General features: G+C 43.3%; 2 protein-coding genes across 3 annotated transcripts in view; one reads left to right on the top strand and one right to left on the bottom strand.

The window, feature by feature from the left end:
- The window catches only part of LOC125704471 (BTB/POZ domain-containing protein KCTD8-like), a 40282-nt gene extending 26579 nt beyond the window's left edge, over nucleotides 1-13703 (bottom strand). For both annotated transcript variants that reach the window (XM_048970046.1, XM_048970045.1), the window contains exon 1: nucleotides 12902-13703. In XM_048970046.1, coding sequence (XP_048826003.1) covers nucleotides 12902-13703 — 802 coding nt within the window. The remainder of the gene's footprint in view (nucleotides 1-12901) is intronic.
- LOC125704464 (stonustoxin subunit alpha-like) overlaps nucleotides 1-16678 on the top strand; it is a 302833-nt gene extending 286155 nt beyond the window's left edge. The window contains exon 3 of the mRNA XM_048970036.1: nucleotides 16615-16678. Coding sequence (XP_048825993.1) covers nucleotides 16615-16663 — 49 coding nt within the window. The 3' untranslated portion in view covers nucleotides 16664-16678. The remainder of the gene's footprint in view (nucleotides 1-16614) is intronic.
- Nucleotides 16679-18186: the final 1508 nt, after the last annotated feature.

Here is an 18186-nt window from a genome sequence, read left to right as displayed (position 1 = left end):
AGTATCCATTATGTTCAGGGCTAGGAATTAAGTTCAACCACATGACTGAGGAGAGTAATTCAGACTGAGGGCAAATGGAAAAAAACAGAACACTAAAAAAAAATGCACGTCGGATTGCAACAAAAAATCACATCACATTGCGTATTCATCTCTGCCACACTTCTGACAACATTAATTCAATGAACAGTATAAAGTGATTTATGATGAGTGAATGAACTCATTGTACTTTTCAATTAATAAATGACATACTGAAAATAACTGTGATTATTGTAAGATGTGATGGCCTTTGGTTCCTTTCTGATTGAAAATTACATTGTATATCATGGGCTAGTGAAAATGTACCATTTTTTTTAACCATCTGACTTGCAGCATTGTGTTTGCTATGTGCAAATAGAGATGGATAGTGCAGGTCACCTAAAGTTTTTGTTCCATCCATCTATTCATTTTCCGGTTGCTCATCCTGGGCATTATTTCCTTAAGCATATTTAAAGGAAGCCAGAGAGCAGGGATTGAGTTATTGGTTCACATAGTTCTTCGTGAATTAGGAAGGAATTCTTACATTCAAGCACTTCCATGGGATTGATGACCTACTGTTTGCAAGTGCAAGATGTTTGTGTGTTAATACGGCTACGGCAGCTTTTGCATACTGTAGCTTAGCGTAAAATTCCAGGCATAACTTTCCATGCATTATATAGCTAGTCATAACATGGGAAGATGATATTTGATGTTATTTGGTATTACACACGCAGAACAATCATGCCTTTTTATGTAGCTAGAATAATTTATAGTTTGTTTGAACTGAAAAGACCAACTTTAATCTACGTACACCGCTACTGCTACATTGTATTACAGTGTGTATAAAACTCTTTTTGTTAAATTAATGGAATAATTTTTCATACATTTGTATCGGGCATAAGACTCAAAGCAAATATTTACTCTGCGTGTGTAGCCAGTCATGTTTGTTTGAGTAAATGTTTACAAACCTCCTCCCACAAGAGTTATATTCCACAACAAAGCACCACTTAAATTGATACTCAAACCGCACACGAGTATAGCTCCAGCACAGCGCATAGTCAAAACATGCAGTGAAAACTCCTTTCTCTGTAGTCACGCTGCAACAAATAGTCTCAAAGGATGACAAAAAATAAAACAACAACAACAAAGAACCAGAAATTATAACATCAGGTGTCAGGTAAACAACTTCAAAAAGACAACAAATTATATTCCCTTGAGTGAGTGAACAGAAAGGCGACTGTGGTCCTCACAGAGAGGAGTGAGGTATCATTAGATGTTTCAATAACGGAATGGCTGAAGATGTTGACTGTGGGGGGGGTCAAGGATGTCTTGTATGAAAGGCAGAATGATGAAGTAGAACCAGTACAAAGAAAGACTAAAACGTTTATTCATTTCTTACAAGAAGAAGAAACTTAGTAGGATTTCAAGATGTATTTAAAGATATTGATCAGATGAGGACTTTTATATACAACTAAAACACCAAAGTATTACCTCCCTGCTCGAAAATCACGGGTTCCAAAAGGTACCCTACTCCTGGTCCATGGAATCACGTTTTTAGGGCATTTTATGGTATTTATAAATCAGACTATATTTATTTGTGTGACTGTGTGACAATGAAGTGTTGCCTAGACTGTGAATTCAAGTTATTTGCATACATCATGTGTTTGCGTAAACTTGTCCTTCCCTGATTATACGAGTTGCATCTTGAACTGTCCAGGGAGGACTTACTGTCATTTGTATTCCCTCGTTGCTCTTCACATCCTCAAATGGAAAACTTTAAATAAAACTTTGCAGCAGTACGTTAATATATGAGTCATGCGAGAAGCTAGCACGTATCAAAATCTCACTTGGCAAAGTCGGTTGCAAATAATTAGTCACTCATTTCTCAGTTCTTGTTGCTACTGCTGGGCGTAATGCGGTATCATCACGAAACTGGCTCTGCGCTGACCAAAGAAACACGACTGATAATCTCCCATCAACCTGCCATGTTTAATCTGCAGGATTCAACAATAGCCGAAAGGCTCTGGGGGTAATGAGAATAAAATGCATAAATGGCTGGGACTCATTTCCGAGGCCCTCGTCTGCTTCCCTGATGGAGGAATGAGCTGCCAAACCACATCCAATCATCAGGCTCCCTCTCCACCTTCAAGAAACACCTCAAGACCCATCAGTTCCATGGATTAACATCTTTATGTTCCTTGAATGCTCTTATATCATACTTCTGGCCCTTTAATAGTCTTACTATGTTCTTGCTTTGGGAGACGTGTAAGCAGTACTGGAGCAGGAGCTGCACACTAGTACCTGGGCCTCCATTGGAAGATCAGCCTATCCGCGCTTATACCTAGTTGACTCCTTCACAGTATAAATGTTTGCATTCACATCTAAATGCATACCCACCATTAACATAATACTGGCACTGTGAAGCAGGGGGATACAAGGGCGGAGCCTCAGGTGCACTGGCCCCAGATGAAAGCTGATTGGCTCCCAGAGTGCCACCTCTCCTGTTACTCATTAATTCAAGACATGTCATTGGCTAATAATAAGTTTGGCCACTTTATATGAATTATAGCATCTCTTATGGCTCAGCCCTAAAAAAAACCTAGAGTCGCCCCGACTGTAGGACCTTAAACATGGCGTTTGTTTTAACATACCAGCGCAAAAGGTTAGCATCTTAGCACCTTTCTGTGTGCTTCCCGGAGGCACCCTGCCTGAGAAAGGGGGACAGGGGAGGAGGGCCAAACTTAGCAGGAGACAGTTGGCTGTTTTAATCTTCACCAGATATGATCTGTGCATCCGCAGTGGGATCCAGATCTCACATGCGCGTCTCCACACAGCAGCACGGCTAAATGAGACGTTGGCATGCATCCGGTGTGAGAGGAGGCAGATGGCACTTATATCTGGGGGGCAACATAGTCATAAAATGCAGTAAAGGGGACAGACATAAAGTGCACTCCCGCATGGATGCCGCATTTCCTGCCTGTGCAGATCTCCATCCTTGGCCCGGCTGATTGGGCTGCACAGATGTCAGTTCACACATTTCCATTCGCTCAGCAAGGCCATGCGAGGAAATATCCGAGCACGAGGTCAGTGTCCCCTGTTCCTACCTGCATACTTTACAGCAGGAAGCGATCACATGACCTGGAACGATGTGGTCACACTAAGGGCTAAAATATTCAAATTTGGGCCATTATGGGCCATTTTGACGATATAATTAAATTACAAATTTGTTTTATATTCATCCGTTAGAAGATTGTCATGGTTGGGGTTAGTTAGCCATTTTTTTCCATATTAAATTGTTCCATTCTCAATACAGTGTACATATTAATGTCTGAATTGTCCTCCTGCTTAATCGAGTGCCCTTTCGGTGCGAACATACGGGCCAGTTGCATTTTCTAATTCCTACAAAACCCGGTCCCCTGATTTCACGTCTACATGTGTGGCATGTTGGCCCAACCTCACTCCATCCTTCAAAATCCCCCCAAAAGCGGGAATTCTGCCAGAAAACCTGCTCCTTGCTGCCAAGTCCCGTGGTTCTGCTGTGATGTTCCCACCAAGATAATTGCCTGAAACTGCCTAAATGAACTCTTATGTGCACTGGGCATCCAGGATCTGTCCATCAGTCAGATGGGCCTGTCTGCTCCCATTGTGGCGCTGATTCATTTTATTGATCGACGTTTGTGCATTCTGCCTGTGCTGAGTCTATTTCATGCAATTTAATGTGCTCCTCATAGGTCTCTCTGTGGGGGGGGGGGGGGGTAACTGAACCATTTTTTTCCACATTAAATTTTTCACAGATTAGCGGTTAAGTGGTATTAATTAAAGAATTTAGAATTTATTAACTCAAGTAGTGCATAAGCAAAGCCTGCCAGTGAGACAGTGTTATGTAATGAGTGCATGGGTGTTATTTAATTTACAGCTTATCATTTCGGTCGACGGAAATGTCAAGATAATTTGGCTCACTATAAACGGAGAAGAGGTTTGGTGCTATGAAAGTCTCCCAAGAGCAGCAGACCCACAAAGTATGGCCGCTGAGGCCTTTTTTAAACTCAGATGATCAAAGGGGTTAATCTTTCCTTGGTATGGTGTTATCACATTCTTGATGAAGGCAGTGTTGGAAATGAGTGGATCTGGATGCTGAAGTTATTACTCGATTCTCCTGAGATTTTTGTCCTCTGCTCGTATCTCTCACACTACACATGCGACTCAGTTCAGTCCTGTTGTCCCTTAAAGAGGACAGTGGGGGCTTTAAGATGACATCACATGTGTGGGGGGAGTGAGCTTCACAACATCTTCTTCTGGTAAAATCGATATTTTAATCAATATTAAAAGAAACATTTCCCCGAATCTCAAGAGGATATGCATGTAACAATAAAAAAGTAAATATTTTTAAGGACATGACGTTTTAGGGATCGAGTGTATCGGTGTGTGTGCGTGTGTGTGCGTGCGTGTGTGTGCGCCCTGCCATGGACTGGCAGCCAGTTCAGTGTGACCCCCGCCTTGTGTTTCGTGCTTCCTGAGATAGTCTTCAGGATGATCCTGTCCTGAATAAGAAGCTGGAGGATTGATGGATGGATCGATGGATGGATTAATGTATTTTGTTCCAGGATCAACTGAGAATGATTCTGTCAGTTTACACAGCAAGAAATACCACTTGCTTCTTTTAGGAATGAGACTTAAGAACAGTGGCATTTTTAAATGGCTAACAGCTCCCTGTAATTTTAAATAGACTAATATGTTTGATAATAAAGTCCCAAATAATGTCGATGAAAGACATGGTGACATCGTTCTTACTCATTCAGGTTCATCAGCTTTGCCCAAATGCTTGTTCCTTTGTTTATCTTTTTGACAAACTGTGGCATTATGATGTATGAATAAATACAAGACAGGCACGAATAGAGACAAGCAAAGGGGTGACCACTGAAGATGTCATCGTAACACATTTCTAAGGATATAAATGTAAGCCAAACGAGATGGTTTTCCTGGTGCAGAATCCCTACATGCTAAAGAGATGAAACACCAGTGAAGCCCATTTAATTTAAAGTCGACAGCCTGGACATAATCATTCAATAGCCGGGATAAGGAGAATGTGACGCCTGGCATGCAAATGCTAACTATTGCCGCAGCATAGCAAAAATTACAATAACTGCTGAGGTAGTCAACCTCACCCTAGAGAGATCCATCAAGATGGCAGCTTCGAAGGAGGTGGATCCTAAGCGGACCTGGACGCTGTTTCTGAAATTAGATTTCCAGGGCAATAGCTGTTTACTGGGAGACATACTGGTGTAATTGATAATCCTTGGGCTTAGCATTGTAGCGTCCCTTGACCTTAATTTTCAGAGATCATAAAAGTAACTGATCTTTTCAATATATGCAGGCTATACCGATTGTCAACAAGGGCATATCTAATCACTGTGCAACGTGCAGAGAGAGGTACGTGTGACTCGGTTGCATTGGGATCCATATCACACATTCTGAATTATTTGTGGGATTAATAATTTTTTTTTATCATTGTGGTATTTTTGGGAAGGTACAACATAGGAACAGATGTAACCATAGAGACAGCAAATGAAATTATTCATAATACTTCACTCTTAAACGCCATAATCTTGCCTTCTCACCCCACACAAATATTTTACCGTCTTTCTGCAAATAAACATTTATAAAAATTGTTTCTATTCTGTTTTTTTTTGCACTTCTAACGGATAGAGTTGTCTCTTAGAAATGAATGGCTGATTCTCAAAACAGATTTATGTCAAACACATGTCTTTTCTAGAATCTACATAAAAAAAAACATTTATAAATCTAACAATGGTAAAATAACTCATGAGTCGAATATCACAGTGTGTAAATGTTTCACTCAAGTTTTTTAGCAGAGAAGTGAGTAATTTTCCATGACTAATAGCTGATTTAATTAGTTCCCAAATGCGCTGCATTCTAAATCTCCTGCTTCCTGTAATGTTTGATCAGACTAATGACTACAAAGCTTGCCTTGTCACCATTAGCAGGATCCTGTCCTTCTAAACCATAAAATAAGCATTTCTAGACATGACACAATAGATTGTCCATCAATTAAACAGCAGCAGAGGAAAGTAAACTGTGCATCGCCCAACTCTCGCCTTTGATCAATCCTTAAAGAATGCAAATTGCTCCTTTAAAATAGTGCAGGAAAAGGCACTCATTTGTATGTAATTTCTCCACAGACTACCGGTATTACTGGTACATAATGTTAACAATACACAACAATTTCTGACAATATTGTTATATTGACAACAAAAAACATTAGTGTTCCGAAATCGCCCGTCTCCCTCTATCATGTCAGACACACCACTGCCCTGTTTCTGCTTATAAACACCTACTAATCCAAATGCTAATCTCTCGGCATTAATCAAAGCCCTCATTCAATGTTCCGTATTACAATATATTTTTTAGCAGCTTACCAAACTCTCATTATGTACACATTATATACATTATAGCATTGCGTGAATACAGTCTGATTTCACAGTAGCCGCTGAAAGTACAGCCGCATCTGCCTGTAATTCCACATCCCTCTAAACACACGTCTGTCATCCGTGCACCGTCTGTGTGTGAAGGTATTCTCACAGACTGGCATTCTCCAAAGGCTTTCTCCTTTTTCTGATCCGTGCATCTTCCATAGCACTTCAGTACAGGGTCATGCTGAGCTTGCAGCCTCTCCAGGGAGCTCAGGGCAGACAGGGGTCACACTGCGTGGGAAGCCAGTCCACTGCAGGGCACACAGTCAGACGTGATGGGCAGTTTAAAGATACCACTTCTCCTAAGTGGATGCTGTTTAGTGGTAAGAGGATACTTGGGTAGTCATGCAAATTCCACGCATACATCCTTGAACCCTGGATGTTCTTGGCTGAAGTACAGCCCCCTGAACCACCATCCCAGTTTCTCTGAGAAAAATCAGCTTTTGGGGCGAACCAAAGGGCCATAATTCATAGAGAGGAGTCAACCTTATCATTAGCCAATGATATATTTCGAATCAATAAATGATAGGGAAGGGGGCACTTTGTGGGGCCAATCAGCTTTCAGCTGGGACCGATGCCCCTGTAGTTCCGCCCCTATTGCCTTTGTGTCAAAACAGCATAGAGGATTTACTGATTTTTTAAACAGTGCAGCCATCAGACTCAGACTTGAAAGCTGTGGTCCGTCTTGATAGCAGTTATGGTTCAAGTGTCTCTCACTGGCTATTTTGAGGCAGAATGATCGTCAGGTCGCTGCTGTCCTTGTCATCCTGGTATAACAGTGCTAACACGTTAGCCTAGCTTAGGGCACTGGCATATCCGTTTTTGACTAATGCTGCTATCCATCATGAAGCATCTTTCTTCCTATCTTGGACTACTGGCAGTGTTTATTTATTCACTGCGACCTGTCAAGTCACTGGATGCTTAAACTGTAGCTTGTTCGCTTGCCTCCTGCCGGTGTTTTCCCTTTTCACTTCATGGGTCATGCATGCCGATTTCGATTCCCTCCAGGACACTGGAGAGATACTATAGCTTTATGAGCTGTATGTTATTGTGCAGAACTCACTCTCCACTGTAGCTGTTGGTCGAAGTAACCAGCAAGCAAAACTAGCAGAGTTAAGTTAATGAAATGGGGGAGAGAAATTTGGGACCTTGCACTAGGACTCAACGGAGGTATGGCCAATGTTCCAATAATGGGATCTGAAATGGCAACTTTCAGTTCGCAAGCAAAGACGCCTCATCTGATGTGCCACACACTGCACTGACTGAAATTATTTTAACACTGACCCTGATTCCACAGGACTGGAACACCAACAGTGTTGAATCAATGCTGTCAGTTTTGCTGTGATTCAAAGTTGAGATGAATAAAATCGGCAGAAAATACAGAAGGAAACTCCCTCCCCATACAGATGTGCAGAGGTTAAGGAATCGAAAATACTAAATTTGGAAAATTAATTCCCAACCCTGAAGCCAGGACTGTCATGTGCAGTGTCTCTATATATTTCACTTCATGTCCAATGTTGAGTAGTGATATTCTTGCAGAATTTCATTTGGTTTCCTCTGAGGCCTTACGTTGTTAACAGGCAGGAGGATTGAATGAAAAATGTATGATTACACCCCATGGGAGGCGGAGTCAGGATGAGCAGAGACTCGTGTCTCAGGAAGAATGGTTTTCAGATTGCCCTGTCTGGCGCTGTCCCTGTAGCAGTGACCTTCGTCGGACGGGAATTTATACTGGCTGAACGGTAGCCCCAGTGGTATATCACTGTTATGATGAAACAGACATCTGACATAACGGCTGCGGTAAATCCTACGTGGAAGCCAGCCAGTAATTAAAATAGCGCAGCCTGATACGTCCACAATGTAGGCATCTGCCAGCTTATTCCTAGACAGAAGCAGAAGTGGTTTTATAACTTCAGAAAAAGTGAAAAGAGCACAAAGAAATGAACTTAAATGCCCCCCACCCTCAACTCAGACCTTCTCACCTTACTCTTCTTATGAATTCAGCAGCCCTACACCAGCAAGCATCTCATTCAGTTACGGTACCGAGTCTCCTATCCCAGAAAAGTACAAGCCCCTTCTGCCAGAAGACACCTGGGTCTCCCTGGAACATACTGATGAGAATTTCAGTGTTAGCCACGGAGTTTAATTCTACTGTTTCCTCACTGCACTCAAGTACTGGAAACCAATTAATATCCATAGGAAAGCAAAATATGGAAACACACAGAAAGCATTTTTGGACCCTTGCTTTACTCTCCTAAAACTATTTCAGAAAATTCTGCAGAAATATTAAAAAAAGACAGACACAAAGCACACTAACACCACAACTGAAAAAAATCCACAAATGTACATGTTCATCCTTAAATATGAACATATTTTATTCTTCAATACAGGGAAGCTGGGTGTTATCTAACGTCACAGCTGCCAAAGTCACTTTGAAAGAGCTACAAAATGGAACGAATTGCTTTACTAGAGTTGTTGTATTTGTGTGTTGCCACAGATAAAGGCTCAGGCTGGGTCGGGAAACAGTGCATGTTCTTATAATAACCAGTTGCAGGCTGACTCATGAATTATTCATGGGTATGGAACAATAACATAAGCCAGTGGGCTTTAGAGGAAGAGTGGGATGTCACAGCAGTAGTATGTAATAACCTGATCAATTATAAGCCAGCATCTCCACCCACGCGCTCTGATATTTGGCAGCTATGTCTAAAACGCTGCACCTTGACAACATGAGGGCAGTCGAGATGAATATTCATGATTTGCATGGTTTTGCAGCATCAGTTCCTAGATATCTATTCTTTCGCTTTGGAGGGAGGTGAGGCAAACGGTTTAGTAAGGGTGAATTGCCCTTGTCCTTATCTCTTTTGGGTACTTTCCCGTAAGTGACAGTACCGTACGCGGACAGGTGTGTCAGTCTGGGTCAAGCAGACCGGGTGGTTATTTTCCTGTTTGCTTGAACATGCAGCTCTGGCAGATGTCGCCCAAATGAAACAGCAGGAGTCACGCGCCATTTCCCCCATGAAGAACAGATCTCCTCGATGTGTGTCCTTCACATCTGCTGTTGGGTTACCGCAGCTGCAGCCTTATCCAGGTGACTGGATGCTAAGCTGCATTAAACGCAGGTGGATGTGACCCGCCGTCTTCGGCACAATGCTTTACCCTGTAATCCTACCATGAAAGTTACACCAAAGACACATTTACTGATGCAAATGCCATCACAATGATGGACTAGGTCAAGTTGGAGCTCACCACCATGACTTGCTCAGGCATCATTATGGAAGATCAACTCCAGATTGACACCTTCTTCAGATCGATGCTGAACCTGGAATCCGTGGGGGTCTATTTCTTTTTCAACATCAACTGCTTTTATTGACCGCCAAAGTCAACCGTAGCTGGAGCTTTTTTCCCCAGACATAATCAGAGGCGAAATCGATGCGAGTCGAGGTTCTTCCCTCCTCTGGCGTCTCTCATTCTCTGGGCCGTGCAAGCGCCAAGTGAACATGAGACAGACCGGCGGTCGGCCTGCCGCGGGACGCTCCGAAATGAGGTCGTGGGGGGTTCCGTCAACGCCCGAGGAACGAGGGAAGGGCACGGCTTAGTTTGTGACGAACGGTGGACAGGAAAAAATGGGAGAGAAATACAAGTCTGCTAGGCCTACTCCTAGTCTTCTAGCTGGAGGGAAGATTGAATATCTAATGGTCTGGAACACCTAGAAAGCAAATCCCTGGCTATTCAAGACAGGTCTCCACACATATGGCAGTGCGTCCCGTTGGCTTGCTGACTGGCCACTTGAAATGTGCTTAATCATTCGCTTCACCAAAGGGTGCTGTTGATTATTTCATGCCAGCTTCTGAAATATCCTGGCACGCTGGGTCACGGACAGCACATAGCCAGCAAGCGAGAAAAGGCACCATCTTTGTGAAGAGAGTTAATTACATCAGGGAGCAGGGAGGACAGACATCTGTACTGGTTTGCTGACAACACAACAAGAAAACAAGAAAACTTTTCAGTTTCTTTTAATATCACTGTCGAAAGGGTTGATGGGAAAAGTGTGGACAGGAAGTGGACAGGAAGTGGACATGAAGTGGACAGGAAGTGGACATGAAGTGGACAGGAAACGGACTGAAATTTTTTTATAATGATTATTTTGCAATAGTCATTTTACATGAAAAGTCGTGTACACATGGAGATGCATATTCCACATGCATACACAGTCATACAAAATGATTTCAATCAAAATGAGAGATATAAAGAGAATGCCTGTGTGACACAATTAAATCAACTAATTCCTCAAGCAGGAGTCAGGGAATTCATTCTGTGATACTGAAAATAATTATCTTCCCCAACCCTGCATATAAAACAAGTCCAGTTCTCCTGAGGCATATCCAGGGGTAACAAGCATTGGTCTCACGAAACAGCATCCCATGGAATAAAACAACAGGCAACAAAGCAACCCCCCCCCCCATTCCTCGCTTTTCTCACCCGGGTCAGAGCTTTCAAATCAGCAGGCAGGACCCGCGGACACCCGAGGCCGCTGGGACACCACGTGACGGGTGTCCCACATCGCGTGAACGGGGGACACACTCCTAGAACATTCATTCCCGGCAGTTTGATGGCTCTAAGTGCCAGAGTTCCAGAACTGATGAAGAGAGACCATCTAAACACAACCTTGAAGGTTCTCTCAAACACTAATGCCACGTTCAGTAGAGTACCAACATCTCTGCTGGGCCCTTAACGAAGGTCCTTAACCCCCAAAACCTCTTCCGGGGCACTGGGTGGATGGCTGACCCTGTGTTCAGATCCCAAGCTTTGCTCTAACCTAAATTTTTGTGTGTATGTCTCAAAGGACAGCAAGAGGGGATATGCAAAAACGGACACATTTCAAAGTAGTTAGAATTATATGAAAGGCAAATAAAGCTTTCTGTCATTTGTTCCATATTACGGTAATTTCCCAGAATCCTCGTCTTCATCAGGATGAAAACTACAGTGTTGTGCAAAAGTCAAATGCGGTCAAAGAAAATAATGTTGAAATGATTTTCATGTTGGTGTAAAACCATGTCAAAGTGTGCGGGCTTAGCCGTTTAGGAACCTTTACAAAGTCACCCAGAATTTGCAGGAACCATCCAGTACAGCCATGTTTTTTGACTCAAACGCTAGCACACCTCGTATGGCTAATCAATATCTCATTGGTTTTTTAAACTGATTAATTAATTAAATGAGCTGGTGGCGGAATTTACTAAATGCATGGAATGGCTGGGGTGCCCCTGAGGAGAGGTTAGGGAACTGAAGCTGTGTCCATCTAGCCATCCAACTAGATATCAGCAGCTTCTAGGAGAACAGAATATACTCTTACTAGTTTCTATCGTGTTACTGTTAATGTGCACCAGTTCTAAGGTTAAATTGTGAGCAAATTCTGAGGAAATATACACTTTCCACCCTGATAAATAGCTTTAAACATTTTCTTTGACTGCTAAAGCCTTTTGTACTGTTCTGTACATCAGCTGCAACAAACTGAGGGCACATTACTCACCGAGAGCAAATTCTTCATGACTGTCATACCATTGTTTTATTCTGCTCTACATTACATGCACACAGCATGAAACCAACGCCCAGACGCAAACATCTCCACGAGCGCCATTTTGCATATGTGCCTATTTCCTATGAACAGTTCCTTCGTGCCCAAATGTCGATAATTCCCCCTGCTTTTTCCCGAGCCTTCAGAAAATAAGCTGTTTCTGTGAAGATAAATTGAAAGAGGGCTGCTGTGAAGGGAGGAGGAGCGGAGCTTGTCTCTGTGAGCCCGCAAATGCCTACAGGGTCACTAGGCTTTAATTTCCCAGGACCTGCTTCCCATTATGGCGAAGAGACTAACCTGAACATCAAAGAAGAGCAGAAGTGTATTTCTGATGCTGAACTGCACCTGTCTCACCTCACACAGCGTCGGCTGGTCATTTAACCAGCCAGTTCAACACGACGGGCAAGTGAGACGGCAGCGTGTCCAGAGAAACGAGGTCTCCGAGTCTGAGAGGCGTACGGTCAGGTCAACACCCCCCCCCCCCCCCACAACCCCACTTTTCCACAGTCCCCCCACCTGTTGGTGCAGCAGATGCAGACAGGAGACTGTTTGGATATGTGGCATCTGGTCAGTGGGGGTGGAGCATAGTTTTGGCGGATGACCCTGGGTTAGACACCTCTATGGACAAAAAGCTGAGACGTCACCTCTGATCATCCGCACCATCTTTTGCCCCCCCCAAATTTATCCAGACTCTCATTCCCACCAGAACTTTCACAAGAATTAAATCGTTTGGTTATGAAGAGCCCCGAATGCTGTCGTTCATTTCCTGGAAAATTGATAATATGACTGTTAATACCACTGTCAATAATTCAGCACTTACTGAAGAAGATGTACTCAGTGTAGCTGCTCCAGATCTTGTCGTCCCGCCGCTGGTTGACGAAGCTGGCCGTCCCGGTGGAGTTGCAGGCCACCATGTGGAAGCCGGCCTCCGAGAGCCGGTCGAAGGCCTGCTCCAGGTAGGTGAACTTCAGGTAGAAGCGAGACGTGTATTTCTCTGGTGGTCGGTCGGGGTCCCGGCTCTCGTTCAACGTGTTGCCGAACACCTCCTTGGCCAGGGCGATGCGGCCGCAGATGGCGATCCGCGGAACACGCCGGAACCTGGCGTCGGTCTGGCCGTCGCGGATGGCGGCGTAGGAGCCGCGGTATCCGACGGTGAGGAAGCCTGAGCACCGGTCGGCGCCGGAGGCTGAGCGGGCCGGCTCGCTGCTCTGAGAACTCTCCTCCAGGTCGCTCAGGCAGCCCTCGTCGTTCACCGAGCCCTGCTTGGGCACCCGTGGGGCCAGGAGCCGGAGCAGCTCGGCCAGCTGGAAGTGCTCGGCCTCCCGCTGGAGCCGCTCCTTCTCGGGGAAGTGCTCAGGGAGGACGAGCTGCCGGTCGCGCAGGAAGTCCAGCACGTAGCGGAAGAGGAAGCCGTCGCGGTCGATGAAGAAGCGGCCGCGACTGTCGCGTGGCAGGTCGCGGAGCGGCCGGCGGGAGAACATGGCGTGCAGCGTGGTGTCGGGGACGCTGACCAGCGTCGAATGCTTGGTGACGTACACCTGACCCCCCACGTTGAGCTCCACCACCTCCGGGAAGGAGCCCGACACTTCGCTGATGGGCAGGACACTCTCCCTCAAAGCCATGACCTCCCCCGCCCCCACCCCTCCCCCCAGGAGGAAAGACAACCAAAAAGTCCAAAAAGAAGAAGTTTCTTTACCTTTTTTTCTGTTTTTTTTTTTGCTGAAATCACAAACTAAATGTAAAAAGTGCCCCCGAGACGCAGCATGCGTGGTGCGTGGGGGACGGGCTCAAGTTGGGGAAAGAGTGCTACATCCCTGCTGGAGGAGATATGAGAGGGGAGAGAGAGCGATAGGGAGAGAGAGGGAGAACAGAGAGAATGAGAGGAAAGACACACAGAAAGAGTGAGGGAGAGAAGTCACACTAGCAGTGAGTGAGCAGAGGAGTGGAGAGAGGCTGAAAAAAAACCCAAGCTGAGCAACTCTAAGCATCATTAGTCCAGGGTCTGGGGAAGCCATGGTGACATAATGCTCTGTGTGGCACCGCCTTTTAAAGGAACAGTACTCACCTTTATAACTGACATACTCCAGCTGTATTAAACCCACAGACCACAGAGAGCAGTTAAAAGGGGCTTTTGTTTCTCAAGTGTGTGTGTGCAGCAGTCAGCTTTTAAATAATTCAGCTACACAAGGATAAATTCTTTTCATTTAGGACAGAATAAACGTACAAGGTCAAGAACAATGGTCTGTGGGCACAAATCAATGACTGCATAAATAAATATTGGGGACCACTGAACACAACCACAGAACTACAATAGGATTCAGCTCAGAAATCAGACCTCAGCACTTAGCCTGTAGGATAAGGAGAGAGTTTGATGGACCCAATTCCTGGTGGAATCATACAGTAAGATTCTTATCCTGAATTATGATGAATAATAAATAAAACCTGAATAATTAAAAAAAAATCATTATTATTATTTTAAATGAAAGATCGCGAAATGGATCAAGCATAACAGCTATTACTGGTTTAATTCCATCAGCCTTATAAAACATGAATAGGAGACGTAAATCCCAACCTTCTATATAAATGTTTATGAGAACAGCAGAACATCAAGTGCTTAACAGGGACAGATGAATAGGTGAAACCATATAATTAAATAGTGTACTTTACAAGCACATAATATTATACTTCACTGCACATACTGTAGTATTGAATAATATCCACGACTTTGCTAAAATTAGATGAGGTCCACAGCACCACCTGCTGGTGCTAATCTGAACCGCACTATTATAAATAACTCTAACAAGTAATGTAATGCAATGCTGCGACACTCACTTAAAACTTTGATGTCTGTAAAATGCATTTACTTTACTTATATCATTCTGCACTCCAATTCCTTCACAGTTCCCACTAAGGTAATTCATTTGTGCATAAACAGATGACAGTTGGAGGATTATAGCTAAAGGCACAAACTTCCAAGCTGCCCCCCCCCTTCCACCCCAGTGTGCTTAAAGATCGTCACCGGCCGTTTCCAGCGTATGGTAATTTCACGTCACGCTGATGTGCCTTTTTTTCCTCATGTTTATGTTTTGTTGTTGTTGACGTGTGTTTACTCTGTGTAGCAATGTAATCCCTCACACACACACACACACAAGTCGGTGTACCTATCTAAATGGGGACGTCCATACATTTCTATGGGAAAAACCCTAATCCCAACAATGACACCCTTAACCTCTACCCAGCCCTAAACTCTTTTGGTTACCCATGAGTAACCAAATAAAATCCACGAAATTGTCCATTTTTCGTTTTTTCATCACAATCACAGATTTTTTAAAACCGAATCTCCCCTTGTCCCCACAATGTCAAAATGACAGGTTTTTACCACTTTGTGGGGACATTTGCTCTCCACAATGTAATGCATACATAGATATTAAACAAATAGGGAGCGGGGGTGGGATGGGGCATGCAAAAGATGGTGCGGCAATCAAAGGTGATAACTGTACTTTTTGGCAAAAGAGGTGTTTATATAGTTAGGCTAATTTTCAAAGCTACATTTTGTGCTGTATAACCCTCTGAAGCACTGAGCTGAAGTTTCTGAAGGAACTCATGCAAGTGACCACAGAGGAACTGCTGCAAAGAAAAAAAAATGTAATTAATTTCGGCGCGTATGCGATGCAGATGGCCGGAGAGTTGGCCTCCATGCGCTGCCGTAGCGATTTTTTATTTCTATTTGCAGAGTGCGACAGCTTGCTGTGGTATCCTGCATAACCCATCCATCCGACGATTCCAATGAAGGTACAAAACAGGAGGCATCACTCTAACACAGGACATTATTCAGGGAGGTGCGAGACCTACTTTGCTGCGCTGGGTGCTTGAAGGATGATTTACCTTGTCGAGCCATGGGACATTGCTTCCGTGAATTAAACTGCTGTCAATACACTGCACTGGGGGGAGCGGCTGAAGTCCAACCAGTCTTGACTGAAAACACTTATCTTATCCAGGATTAGGACATAGTTTGTCCATCTCCTGACTTACTTCATCCTTTCCGTGAATGTATACATGCCTTTCAGTTCAGTTTACTAAAATATGCGGCTTGTCAAATTTAAAAGACTAAAACAAATTCATCGTACTGGGCCTAGTTGTTAAAAAAAACAGTTTTTAGGATGCTGCATGATTAATCACCTCAAAATATCAAGAAAGTTTCAGGTCTTTCTTAACTGTTTCATACATGAGGATACTTAATTTCTAACAATTAGATGGAGCATCTTTGTGATGCATTGAGGTCTGGGAGAATATTATATGAATAACAATGTCTGACACTGTTATTTTGTAGAGACAACTTTTATCAACGTGTCAAATAAGGTTTAATGGATATTGCTACGTGATAGCTGACGGGGGCCTTTTTTTACTCAGTTGAAACAAAACAACAGAAGTTCATGCACAAGAGACCGAGATTGCTTGCATGTATGTCTTGAGGGAGCTGAATAATTCATCAAGGTATTAAGGGACCGGAAATTCACAGGATGTCTGTGGCACCGTGATAGAGGTCTCAGAGAAACTATTACTGCAAGGTGTTTTTCTCTAATGCTGTTTTAATTGAAAGTTGTAAAATAAACAAATGTAGATGCACTTTGAATTGTCAGACACGAAAACGGTGGTAATTTGTTTTCACAATGATACCACCGTAAAGTATGAAACACATTATTAGGCTATACTGTATACAGAATTCATTGGCTCGATAAAAATAAAACCAGTAAATCCTTATTAAATAACAAGTCTGACATTTTTATGCGAGCGTCTTACGGTTAATATTCTTAAAACACTTGTTCTGTAGTTATGTTTACATTGGTCTCTCTGTGGATCTATAAAACACAACCAATACAAACAACGTTTAGTTAGTAAGAGAAACCCCCCAGATTTGAATGCTGTGAACATTCATGATATTTGCGCCTCACTGTGCGCCCAGCTACACACCACTGCAATTATATAGTTTTCAGGATTTTTTTTCTAGCATGTTCCATCATCCATTCTTGTAGGCTTTCCTTTTATCGTCTACTAATTTTGTTGGAAAAGAATATAGGCCTATAAAGAATTTGTACCTAAAACTCTAAGCACAAGTAAGGAATTGAACAGCTAGAGAATTAGCATAATCATCCACTCAAACCTAACTATCTAACTAATCTGCCCAACCCTGCCAATTTTTATAATAGATATTTACGACATAATAGTTTAAAATTGAGCAATCTGGGTCTGCTTTAACGAGAGGCACAAATCAAGAGAGGTGGGGGTGAGCCCGCAGTGTGACGACGGGGGATGGAGAAATAAAGCAACACTAACCACAGATACTGGCGTCCTACAGGAGACTATTAATCCTCTCCTCCTCGCAGAAATCAATTCCCAGCTAACCTTCTATTTTCATCACCGGCCGCCCTAAGCGAGCGACATCCATCCATCCATCCGTCCAAAAATGATCCACATTCAATAAAGCTCAATGCAAATGAGTTTGCAGCACCAAGTTCATCTCTCAGCAGTCAATACCTGGAAGCACCTTTAAGTTCCTTCTTAATTCCCAAGCAGCGCGTTCATTCACTTTCCTAATTAACTACTGCGCCCACTTCAGAAGCAGAGAATACAGTAGCCTTTGCTTTGCAGTATTATAACACAACACGTGGGCATGTTTTATCGATTTTTTTTCATTTAAGTATGAACAGGTATTATTCACTTAGACTGCGACCATCTACCAGGAGGAGCTGGGTGAAAATGGACGGATGTATTTACTGTCAATTAATGTTCAGCGTAGTTTTCCTGCAATGCACAGAATGATCGCGTTCTCTTAAAAACACATATAATGTATTTTGATGCATTAACTATTAACAATGACTAATTCATGGGTTTCCATAAGGTACAGTAACGCCTAATACGGTGAAGGAAACGTGCTCTGCGAAACGTAGGTGCTTCCCAATATCAGGATTGCAGGGCTGCCAACTCTCACGCATCTGGCGTGAAACTCACTCTTTCAGAGTCTCACTCAAGAAATCTTACGGCAAATCTATATTATTCCATTATAAAACTAAAATTAGCTACATCAAAAGCGTTGGGGTATTTTGC

This window comes from Brienomyrus brachyistius, chromosome 12, assembly GCF_023856365.1.
Source record: "Brienomyrus brachyistius isolate T26 chromosome 12, BBRACH_0.4, whole genome shotgun sequence".
Taxonomy (NCBI): Eukaryota; Metazoa; Chordata; class Actinopteri; order Osteoglossiformes; family Mormyridae; genus Brienomyrus; species Brienomyrus brachyistius.
The sequence above is the reverse complement of the archived record's forward strand: the minus strand, read 5'-3'. Positions and strand labels throughout refer to the sequence as shown.